The 12,758-nt window shown below is 38.5% G+C and overlaps 1 protein-coding gene across 1 annotated transcript in view; it reads left to right on the forward strand.

The window, feature by feature from the left end:
- The first annotated feature begins 120 nt into the window (after window positions 1–120).
- Window positions 121–12,758, forward strand: part of NKTR (natural killer cell triggering receptor) — a 42,209-nt gene continuing 29,571 nt past the window's right edge. Inside the window, 2 exon segments of the mRNA XM_009880491.1 lie at window positions 121–178; window positions 8,304–8,378. Of these exon segments, the coding sequence (XP_009878793.1) occupies window positions 121–178; window positions 8,304–8,378 (133 nt within the window).

The following is a 12,758-nucleotide window of genomic DNA, read 5'->3' on the forward strand; positions in this document are numbered from 1 at the left end:
GAGGGAGGGAGGGAGGGAGGGCGGCCGAGGGGCGGGCTCCGGCGGTGCCGGGCCGCTCCCCACCCTGAGCGCTTCTTCTTTGTGTCCAGGTGGCGAAGGGCCGCCGGGCTGCCCGCCGCCATGGGGGTGCAGGACCGGCCCCAGTGCTTCTTCGAGATAGAAATCAACCGGGAACCAGGTAAGGTTTGCCTCTCTGACACAGGCATTCCTCTCAAGTGTTGTGTTTCCTGTTTTGGGCTGTTTTTTTTTTTTTTTTTTAACCATATTTTTGCCTTAATAATTGACCCGAGGCGTTAGCAATGAGTTTGGCCATTGATGTGTTATTTCTCAGTTTTTAGTAACTTTTGGTGCTTACTGGGGTGCTGGGTGCTTCCCCCCCCGCCTTGCTGTTGATTTTCATTTGCATACATGAAGAGAGAGGTTCGGTGAGTCTGTCTAACTATTCTGAAGATAGAAAGCTTTCTCTATTAGAAGTGCTGCCTGGTTCTGTATTACATCTTTACGGTTTTATAAACTGTGGAATATTGGGGCGAGTTGTGAAGAAACTGGAGAGGTAGTCCTAGAAGTATTTTTAATCACACAGTAATTAAAACTGGAAAAGGACCTCAGGAGGTCATCTGGTCTAAATCTTTCCTCCTCCTGCTCAAAATGAATCTTCTGAACATAGAGGAAGAATTGACCATAGAAGCATAGAATGTCTCCCCGGGTGGCCTGTTTAAAAAAAAAAAAAACAAAACCCAATTAAAACAAATCCATCTCTTAACTCATATTTTTGCTATGGGAAGTGTAATCACCTGTAAGTGGTAGACTGTGAGTTTTAATCCTGGAATAGTTACTTGATTCCCTCTTCTGTTTTCCCTACTCTGTAAAAATGGTCATACAGATTTACTTACCCATCTTTCTGAACATGAATTTATCGATGCGTATTGGTTGTCTCACATAGACTCGGTGCTCTGTATCGATACTACTTGTCTCTCAGAAAAATGAATAAATGTGGTGGCTTCATTATGCTTTCACTTTCATTTTCTGCTTCAATGTCTCTCTGAAAGCCTTTGAAATAAGTGTTTATATCTCTGCATTTTCAAATTTCAGTTGCATTCAAATGTAAGTGTAACCCATTTGGCTTGCTTTTTGTTTTCACCAAAATTCCTGAAGACTTAATTCTAACTTCAGTGATCTGATAGGGCATATCTATAAATCTGTTGCTATTGTAACTTCTATTTGAGTTGCTTTAATTGAAAGTGCCTTTTCTGAATACTTTTACTGGAGAGAAAAATGTTAATCTAAATGGAGTTTTAACATTTTCTGTTGCATTAAATTCAGATTTGCTATGGAATAAGACTACTAAAAATGTTTTAGGTTGGGTAAGCTTCCGGTTTAGGAATGGTAGTTTGATGAAATTGGTTTATAGCAAAGACAATTTATCCTTCATCTCACTTGCTTTTAATCTTTGTTAGCTTTTTTGTTGTTGTTTTGACTCTCCATCTGAGGAATCTCTGCCTGTGCTGTTTTCTTTGGCTCTTTCTTTATGCAGACATTCCTGTTCCCATTTTATAATACCTCCTGCTGCCTGCCTTGTCCCCTTCTCAGCCTTGTGCTGTGCATCACGAGTGAAAGTGGATTACCTTGTTTTCCCTCACATCCACTTGGGTTTGATGACTGATAGCGGTGTCAGAGAGGAATTGCAGCGTTAGTGTTCTTGGTGGTGCAGAGCTTTTGGTACCTGGAGTAGACACAGGGGCTTTGGCTCTGTTCATGGCTGTCTGTCTTTATTTTCTTTTTAAAGTAACAGGAATCTCCCAGCTGTCTATCAAATTCAGAGTCCTGCTGTTTTTATTGCATCTGACTAATGGCTTGTATTTTTGCAGGAAAATGTGCCAATTGGTAAAATGTTGGTATGGGGATTTGTGTGTAATCTGGTTATAGTATTTTATTCTAGTGTCTGTTTATAAACTCACTATGCAACTGTGTCTCGGGATTTAAGGTTATATTTAAAAAGCTTGAACCTTGCTGTAAGATGACCTTCAAAAGCGGAATCAAGTATGAATGATAAAGCAGTGCTTCCAGATGACATGAAGCACTAACTCTGAGAGGTACTCTCCTGCTGATACTAGTGAGGTATTTATTTTAACTTTTAAACTGCCGGAAGATTTTCAAATTAACATTTTGCTTACTGGACTTTAATCAAGTAAACCGATTCTTATTAGATGTAGGGAGAAAGAACTGGGGAACAGAACAATCCTGCATTTTTTTGCTAGCCAAGATATAAGGCATTGCCCTCACTCTGTCTACACGGAAAAGCTGAACTCTCATCTCTCCACAAAACGCAGAGAATAAGAGGACGCGCCTCTCAGTACTGGAGACATCTCTTTGCCTGCAGAAAACAAAACTGTGTCATTTTTAACAGTGTAGGTTGCTTGGAGTCCAAAAATATTCCTCCATGCAGCTGCTAGCTCTTAGCTTTCCCCTTACAGACTTTGCTTGCCCAATGTTTGTCAAGATACCTGTAGCAATTAAAAATAAGAGAGCAGTGCACAGACTAGGTGAGAAGCAGCAGCAAAAGGTATGTGTGTGTTGGGTGTGTGTATGTGAGAAGGGAAGAGACTGCAGAGCTCAGATTGGTTTTACTCTTTAAGTATATCGCTTAGAAAATACAGGAATTAATACCGTATCTTTGGCTGCGCTTTATTACAGCTTTTGTGTCCATATTTCAATTGTAGCTACTGAATCTTGGAATAAAACTTGATGCCTGCTTGTATGTGCCTCTTGCAGTATGGCAAACTTTGTAGGCTTTGTGTCAGTGTTTTTTAAGTCTAAATTTAGGCTGCTTTTAATAAGTTGCTTGTTAAGCATTTTTTTATGAATGCACATTGGGGTTCATAATTTTTAAAGAGCAAATGGAGAATAAATCAGGAATAAGCGTTTATTTTGATACTAGCACAGACAGCAACCCTCTGTTTTGGGTCCCCCCCACCAGTGGATTTGGATGCATACAGCATGCACATAAGAGTGAACTACTTACAGTATGCCAAGAAATTCAGGATAGCAGCAGATGCCTATTTAAATAATTCTGTCTTTACTCTGTGATGCAAAATCTGTGTGGAACTTCAGTCTTTCAGGTAACTGTGATAATTACAACAGATGTGTGGCTAGTATGTCACATACGTAGTCTGCTGTAGCAGTTCGTGTGGCTGTTCAAGGTTTTTTTTTCACACTTCTTCGCTCCCTGCCCTCTCTGACTGGCTTTATCCATCATAAAGTATGTTGTTTTATTCTTATTCATGAAGACTTTTCTTTCTTCTCATCTTTTCTTTTTTTTTTTTTTAACTTCTACCCCCCCCATCTTCTGATGTGACGTTTGTCAACTTCTGATGTGACGTTTGTCAACTTCTGATGTGACGTTTGTCAAACAGTATGTTATTGTTTGACCCCTTATTAACTTTTTTCACTCCACTTCAGTTTCTTTCCTTCCTGGGGTATGTCCCTTCCCTTATCAGTCAGTCTGCTCTTTCATTACATCTCTCCTTCTAGTCCCCAAGTTTCAGCTGCTATGAATTTATGGCCTTATCAGTCAGTCTTTTCTTTCATTACATCTCTCCTAGTTCCCAAGTTTCAGCTGCTATGAATTTATGTGAAATGAGCTCCACTGCAAAAGTCATGGTAGTACTGTGCCTGCATTAGTAGAACCAGGGAGGCCTTATGCGTTTTTTTGTTACCCTTCCTGAAGATGGAGAATGTTCTTGACTGGCTTCCCATTAACTTTTATCGATTTGAAAGCAAAAAGCTGTAGATTGGCAGAAAACAGATGAGAACTTTGATTCTGTCCATGAACTGATTGGCAATCCAGTTGAATGCAGTACAACATGAGCCAAGAGGGCGTGTGATATCAGGGACCCTTGTCAGAAGGTGTGTAAGGGAGATAAGATGTAGATTCTGGTTTAATAAAACATGTAACCCAGTCATCATATATAATTGTTGTAGGCAATGCAAAATGAAATACCCTGGAGATTTACCTTGAAGTCTGGATTAGTAAATGGAAGACCAAACTGATCAGCCTTTTCTGCTAAGAAAAGACAAAGTGTAGTCTCTCACTTGCGTATCTCTGTGAAACCAAAGACAGTAAATTCTTGTTGTGTGCAGTACTGAAATATGTGTGCTTTTGTGGAGACCATGGAAGATTGGAATGGAGGGAGCTTTAGGTAGTATTTGTGGAAGACTGGCTTAGTAGACAGCTGGGAAAAGAAATTTATGGAGATAAGCTTTCCTTGCAAAGAGTGTAAGGTGGGGTAACAAAGCATTAACAAAGTGTTAATGTGTCAAGATTATAGGTCCCTGCTCAGGGGAACTGGGACACCCATTGTTTTAACTGGTGTTATAAATAAAACTGTTCTTCTTCCACACTAAGCTTTTATTTTTCTGAAAACTGTAGCCACATTTCTACTTCAAAGCAGTCTTTTTAAATTTACATTACTTAGTGTTCACAAATTTGGGGATAAATAAATTGATAAAATGAAAATACGGTCATTTTAGTGAGCTGTTATTTAAGCTTGTATGCAAATCTATCTAAGCCTTTGGGCCTCTGGCAGACTTCCTGGCCCTGGTCTGTAAGTCATGTGCATCACTGTCTTAATGGTTGTAATCCCTGCTTTCTCCTTCAGCAGGATATTCCTGTTGATATACTGGGAAAAGTGCTGCAGTGGCTTCTTACTTGGTTTGCGCAAAGAATTTGTGAAAAGACAAAACTAATATATTTAAATTTAATTTTGAATAACTAGGTTTATTTTTGGGAGCATCTGTCTGAAATTGACACCTTTATGGACGGAACATAACATAATCTAGCAAAGCAGTTTGTATTACGTGGAAAATCCATTCAAGCAATATGTGTTTGGCTCCCAAGGTTGTTTCTAAAAAGTCAAACAGCTAAATTGGAGGAAATCACTGGATAAACATTTGAAATCAATGATAAATTTAATAAACTTGGCTAGCAGGAGCCCTTACTGCAATATAGCATGGATATTCCTACCCTGAATTTTTACCACTTAATTTGAATGAAGTACTAGTGCTTCTGCGGCTGAAAAATTTATCAGGAGTTCAAAAATAAAACAAAAGGAAAAGAGTTTTCATCTTTCAATTTGAAAAATAGAGTTCTGAAATCGGATTTTTCTTTTCTGGACGTTATGCCTTCTGGTTTCTATAATTGATATGGCTCATTAGCTACAGATAGCACTTTATGAAATCAAACTTCAAAACATCTTAGACTTTCTATATCCATCACTTACTGTGTGTAATTACCAGTAATGTAAATACTTCTTTCATCACTTACTCTAATTTCTTTCAAAAAAATCTTTAATTAAGTTAAAAGCCTGCTAACAAATAAGAATACTTTATCAAAGTATTGTCTTACAAATAATAGGCAAATGTTGTTATGCTTGGATAAGTGTCTATGGCGTTGGCTAGCACAAAAAGTACAGTAACGTACTGTAAAATCCACATTGTGGTACAGATGAACACGTCTTCATAGCTATAAGCTGGTGAGAATCAGTTTTCTATTGTGAACAACACTAAATTGAAATTACAGAAATGTCCTGCCTGTTGATGCATTAAAATAAAGATTTTAATAGTTTGTATAACTTCCTTGTGGTACTGGAAGATTTGCATCTCAAGTTAAGCAAGAGTTTCATTGTTAAAAATATAATCCCAGCATTTTTTGCTGTAGTCTGGAAGTGAGGTATCTCTGCAGGCTCATTTCTTGGCTAAAGCCGACTGAGGAGTCTGGCTGGGTTTGTGAGCTGACTTTACCTACTTGAATAACCCTTCTCAGCAATTTTTTGTTTGTTGGTTTTAATTTACTATTCAAGTCTTATGGTTAGTCACAGAAAACTTGTTCCCCAGTCAGATAATCTTTGTATCGGGGAAATGAAGCTGAAGAAAGTATTGGAAATTTTCTCTATACAGTGAAGGTGAATCATTTTGGAGAAGAGGTGTCTAAATGTGAGGAAATTAGTAGCATCTCAAATGCTTTTTTAATCTGTGTTATGTTGGCGTATACCTCAACCCCAAGTTTAAAGTGAGATGTTTCCTTGTTTGGTTTTTTTTTTGGTGGAAGAGATAAAAGGAGGATTCGTAGATTCTAAGCGTACTTTTTATACGTTTTTTTATTTATTTTTTTTATTAGCAGCTGTTATTTCATTTGTATTTGTCTGATCAGGTGTGAAAATGTGTTTGATCCTTCTCTTGCACATTTCATTGACTGTCAGTGGAAAATACAAGCTTTCAGTGATAACAGTTTTCATTCAGTTTAGGTAAAATACAGATAGTAACTCACCAGATGGATACACAGTATGTGGTTTATGTATTATAAGTGCACATTTTATATAGCTGGACATAACCAGGTAAGCAACATTTTAAATTGTATGGAGGAGAGACGTCCTTATCGTTTAAACTGTACCTATAGTCTTTTGATGATGGATATGTGCATTACAAACGGTTCGTAGGAGTTAAAAGGTATGAGAAGTTAGCAGACGTTATTATTCGCCAAGCAGTAGTGAAAGATACTGTTGAAATCATGATACTATTGTTACGAATGTATTTTTCCATGTTCTGCCTTGACATCTTCAAGAACTTAAGACGATGTTCTTCCACGAGAATACGGTTGTGGTGGTGCCTGTTGCTTAAGGTGCTAAATATGGTGGGGTTTGTATGTGGGACAGGGACTTGAAACCATAAGGCTTCTGCAGTTTATGCCTGAGGGCAGAAGTCCTTCCTGGAGCCCATAGGCAGTGACACCTATTACTTATTTGGCAGCTGTCATCTCGGTAAATCAGCAGCTGGTCTTTATTTCTCTACTCTTGGTAGAAAGGGGATAGTGACTTTTTTTTTTTTTCTGAAAGGCTTCATATAGTGAATGCAAGAGGGAATCTGTACGTGGCTTTCTAAAGCACTTAGTCATTGCTCAGTTCAACACTTTTGCAAGCAGACGAATGGGATTTCTGCTCTCCTGAATTACTGTGCTTATAATGAAAATTGATAACACTCTTACTAAACTGTCTTCTCTATTGTGTTTTCTGTATGACTCTTCAGTCCGCATAGCTTATAATGGTTTCTTCACTTCCAAATAGCTGTCTTTTCATAGTGGTAGTTACAGCTACCACTCGTTAATGTAGGGTCTTTGAACATTTGCTATTTCTTCATTCTTTGGAGACTGTCCCTACCCATTTTCTTTAGATTTTCCTGCTGTAATGATGAACGCTCAGAAAACATTTACAGCAGTTAACAAAATGCAGACATTTCAACAGCTGAAGGTATCTTGAATTTTTCTCGAAGAATACAAAATACAGCTGGCCTGTGTTTTGTTTTGTTTTTTTATTTCTCCCCTTTTTGAACCAACAATTCACCTTGCTGACAATTGTATACATTTGGACAAAGCCCTAAAATTGAATGCAATTTCTTAGGAACCTCTCAGAATATTTCTTGGTGACGAAGTATTGAATAAAACGCATTTGAACTTCAATTATTTTCTTTTTTTTTGCTTGAGGGGAGGAAAAGAGAAGTAATTCCTGGAGTAGTTACTTTTTAAAATTATCTTTGAAGTCTTACCGGTGTACCCCACTAGAGGGTAGTGCGCATTGACAGATTATTACTGGTTGTCTTGTAATGCTGGCCAACAGCGTGGCTTTTATGGCTTATTTCACAACCTATAGAGTAACAACTTTTTCTTTGCTAATTATGTATTTTTTAAAGACTTGATGTATTTGGGAGTTTTCTGGTTCTGTTCTTTAGTAATATACATTCCAGTATCTTGGAAAATAAAATAGAAGATGTGACTCAGTTCCAAAATAGTTTTTGTTTGTTAAACCACTCTTCAGCAGTATTTTAATAGTTTTTCAAGGTACATACCTTAACTACCACCAATAGCATGGGGTTAGCTGTACTGAGAGTGAGAGTTACTCTGTCACTTTGCACAGAGGGAAAGTAATATTTGGTTCATAGTATCTGGCAAGTGGAGTGTTTGTCCTGAAATTGCTAGTATTGTTCTGCCCGCCTTTCATCTTTACTGTTTGGTTTGTCTATTTTTATTATTTTTTTTAAACTAAAGGATTTTGGGCCCAGAGTGCCCAAGAGTATTGTTCTTTCCTGCTGCTTGTTTTAATATATGCGTATTTGAGATGATTTCTTATTCTACTTGATAAAATACCTTTTTCCTCAGAAAATTACATTTTCAAAACATGCTGATTTATTTATATGCAGATTTTCTTATGTCGTTATAAAGAGTTATAAAACTCTTTATTTTTTTTATCTTCTAGTTGGTCGAATTATGTTTCAGCTCTTCTCAGACATATGTCCGAAGACTTGCAAAAACTTCCTTTGCTTGTGCTCGGGTAAGTAGCATGCCTATATTGGAGAATTTTAATGTTTCTTACAGTTATTATTTGTTTATGCAAGTATAAACCACAGCATAATAATAGTGCTGATCCTTTTTTTTTTTTTTTTTCTGGTAAAAACAAAGCTGAGACTTCTAAGTGCTGAGGAGGATTTGAATAACGTGTAGTAGGAAATAGTGTGGTATTCTATAACTGTGGCTGAGTTAGAGTAGTGGAGATAACACATGATTACAGAATGCAAAACTGAATTTATGGCAAAACCATATTTATTTTTTTTTTTTTGTCCCTAATGTGGGGCTCCTCTAGCCTAGAAGTGATTGACAAGGCTGAGACTGTGGTGGAATTATTGGTCACTTGAGTTACACAAATGTGATAACAGCAAGCAGTTCTTTAGGATTTATCAGGAGAGACATTAAGTATTAATGTTACTGCACAGTATAATGGTGACATTTGACTTGGGACACTACATAAAACTTTGAATATATATAAATTTTTTCTTATAAAATGTTGATTATAATAAAATTTTGAGTGTATTTCAGGTTCATAAAAGTGCTACACAGGGATCAGAAGACAGGAGCTTCTATTAAATCTGAGAAATCTTTTTTCTTTTTTAGCTAAAATAAGGACTAAAAGGGAATATGATAGTCCCTTAGAAATCCTGGGGTTGTTTGGTGGGAGAGAGGAGAGATCTGTGACATCAAAGGGACAGCGTTAGCAAAAGAATGTCTGGCTATAATGTAGCACTCTCCAACCTATTTTTTTAAGCAGGACTTAACTTTTAAAAATGGTTTCTAATGATTGGAAGAGTAAAGGTAGTAAGAGTTTGGGGGGGTTTCTTTGGTCTGCACTATTCGTCAGGGATTTTTCAGCTGTAAGTTGAAGGTTAATCTTGATTATAGGAATTGGTATGTGTTATTTATGCAAAGAATGCATTCTGTGAAGAATGCGTTTTGTGTCTCTTGGTGATCTCCTGGCCTTTTATACCTGAATGCTCAGTGCCTTGCAATATACCTTGAATTAACTGCACCAGTGAAGCCTCTACCTTGTATATGAAATAACTCTTTTCCAAATCATTAAAATGCGCCAGCAAGAGTTTCCAGGCAGCATTTTAGTATTTGGCTTTAGCTTTTAGCTAACCGATTATGTGAAACAAATTTGTTGCTATCCCTTTATGTTAACTTCTTAAAGTTCATCTTGTCAGAGCTGAAATCTCAGAATGTGATGTGTTCTAGATAATCTCTGTAAAGATTTAGAAGATCTTTGTAATACTATGAATTTGTGGAAGGTACAGTACATAGCTAATTTTTTTGAGGTCTGTGTGGTGATGCCCCCTCTATTTTTTTCTTGCTGATTTTTTTTTTTTTTTATCACTTATGCTTATTAAAGAGATACCTAGGGATAAACTGAGAATGGGAAAGAATGGTACAACTTGGACTGTGTTCAGAGAAAGACAACAAAGCTGGTGAGGGGTCTGGAGAACAAGTTTCATGAGGAGTGACTGAGGGAACTGGGCTTGTTCAGCCTGGAGAAAAGGAGGCTGAGGGGAGACCTTATCGCTCTCTACAGCTCCTTGAAAGGAGGGTGTAGCCAGGTGGGGGTCGGTCTCTTCTCCTGAGTAACAGGTGATAGGACAAGATGAAATGGCCTCAAGTTCTGTCAGGGTAGGTTTAGATTGGATATTAGGAAAAAATTCTTCACTGAAAGGGTTGCCAAGCGCTGGAACAGGCTGCCCAGGGAAGTGGTGGAGTCACCATCCCTGGGGGTATTTAAAAGATGGATAGACGTGATGCTGGTTTAGTGGTGGACTTGGCGATGTTAGGTTAATGGTTGGACTCGATTATCTTAAAGGTCTTTTCCAACCAAGACAATTCTATGATTCTATGAACTGTTATCGAATAATGGGAACTTGTTTGAAGTTTATCTTAATCAGAATAGATTACAAAATATAAGAAATAAAATGCAGTAGCAGACTGAATAGTGTGATGTCTGAGCCACATATTCCATAGCTCTGAAGGATTGTTTAAATCCTTAGAACAACTTTGCTGGAAAAGTGTTAGGTGGAGATAAAGGAAGGAAGAGGTGTTGGAGATGGTGTGGAATGAAACAAACAAGCAGAAGAGAGAATGACCTTCAAAAAAAGAAAGCTTGACTTCTTTGTATTGCATCCCTGTTTGAACTCTGTTCTACAGCTGACTGTACAGGTTTCATTGATGTTTTCAGCTGGAACTTGTCTTTAATTGGAAGAAGATTTGAAAGTAAGCACAAAGTTAGGAGGTCTATTCGAGGTCAGACTCTCAGACTTAAAAGCTACCCGAAACATTTGTTTTGTTCTTGCAAATTGTGTTTGCTACTGCGTGTGCACAGGATAGAATGATGATTTGACAGGTATCTTTAAAAAGTTGGTAATAAACACATGATAATTAAATTCTGTGGGGGAGAAAAAGCATGTAGAAGAATCCGAAGTAATTTAATTTCTTTTGGTGAACGTAATGGTTAAGAGAATTAAATTAATATAATTTCTTTTGCTGGTAGAAGCCATGTCTTTTCTGCTATAGTAGTTCTCAAACTTGAACTCAGGATGGCTAAGCTTGGAAGCTAGGGTCGCATGGCTAATATTAATTCTTTTATTGTTTGTACCAATTACATCTGTGTTGCTGTTCAGTTTGCCTGAGTTTTTTTTCCTATCAACTGTTCTGTCTGCCTTTCTGCTTCTCCTTGACAAGTTCTTCCAGTGTACTTGTTACTGCTAGTTTATCTGTTTTATGCATGTCATTTTCCCTGCCCTCCTGCCTTGTACTGTCAAAACCTCAATTGCTTCAGCATCTAAACTGAACACTCTACACAAGGATGCTGTCTCCTGCATGGTACCACACATGAGAACTGCGGCCAGGAGCGGCAGGCCAAGCTTAGGATCGTCCACATTCTTCACAGTAGGATCCAGCAGTTCTCTGGTACATACTTTCTCCCTGTCCTCATGAACTGATGTAGCATTCTGGTTGGGCTACTGCTGCTGTGTTTGCCTAGATTATGTTAGAGGACGTACAAAGCCTGTGTTCAGAAGAGCAGCAGTTCTGTGATGGGAGGTGAAGGTGTACTGGTAAGATTGCATTGACCTCTGGCAGCCGGAACTGGGATGTGAAGGGTTGCTTTAATTTTTTTAGAGTTGTGAGCGGCTGTACCATCTTCAGACACCAAATAAGTCATTTGCTTCCAGGAGTCGGGCTCCTCTGACTCCTGCCACTTTTCACGGCAAGATCCATTGGTAGAACTGTAGTCATCATACGAGTGTGAGTTCCTATTGGGTGTACCTTTAGTCCTTATCTTTTGGTCTTTGCAAGAAATTTTTGAATCACTGGAGGTTTACTCAATACAGCATCACTTTCTGATGCTGACATCTTGTAGCCATGTGTGAGGTCTGTGCTCATCTAGGGATGTATATAGCTGTATAATAGAGGGGATGTTATCCCATTCTGGACCATATAGTCTACATAATGGCACATCTTAGCAGCAGACTTTCAGCATTGTACACTTCTATACTACATAAATTCAGGATTCTGCATGCTGGGCCAATCCAGCATGTTCTTTTCCCTTAGACATGTACGGGTACCCACCTGCATTGTAGCTAATAAAGGCATCACAGTACCACGTGTCCTCACTTAAGTTGTTATGGACCTCAGAGCACCTTGATTTGTGCTGTGTACTTCCATTGTGTCGTTGTGAAGAGTGGTTTCACTTGTCTCAAGGCAAGATGATATGCCCTGGGAGAAAGACTTGAGACCAGCATTTGAAATGCTATGCCCATCGTCACGTCTGCTACTCCCTCCATAATCTCTTTGAGGCAAGCCAGGATGTTTTTGTCAGAAACAGATGGAGAAGGCCAGGGTGATTCTGGCTGCTTTCCTGCAGCCTGACATTGTTGTCAGAAATAGACCTGGCTACTGTGAAAGAATGCTGTCTGCCTCAACAGCAAGAGGCTCCTTGCCTTTAAATTAAAACATCTGGACTTGCAAACTGGCATTTGCAGGTCCTGCAGTCAGTACACCTATTGAATAAGCACAAGCCCACCTGCTCTTTGGTGCTTTGTCAAGAGCTTCCCTTTGCATTATCTCAAACAGAGACCTCTATTGGGCACCTAATTAAAAATATCTGATTGGGTTGGCAGTGCAGGGTGTGGATAGGGCATGAGAGCAAAGTTTACCTGCCAAAGGGAGAAGGGCACTTTGATAAAGGCCCTTGTGTTGTGCCCTCCTCAGCTGATGGGTTATCTCTTGCAATCACTATGTATGTTCTCCTCCACCATCCCATTTCCAAGTGATTTGCAGCACATGGAAAGAACTGTTTAGGCAGGAAGGGTGCAAGTAGATGTGGCTCAAAGAG

Source organism: Charadrius vociferus, unplaced genomic scaffold, assembly GCF_000708025.1.
Source record: "Charadrius vociferus isolate BGI_N301 unplaced genomic scaffold, ASM70802v2 scaffold12, whole genome shotgun sequence".
NCBI lineage: Eukaryota > Metazoa > Chordata > Aves > Charadriiformes > Charadriidae > Charadrius > Charadrius vociferus.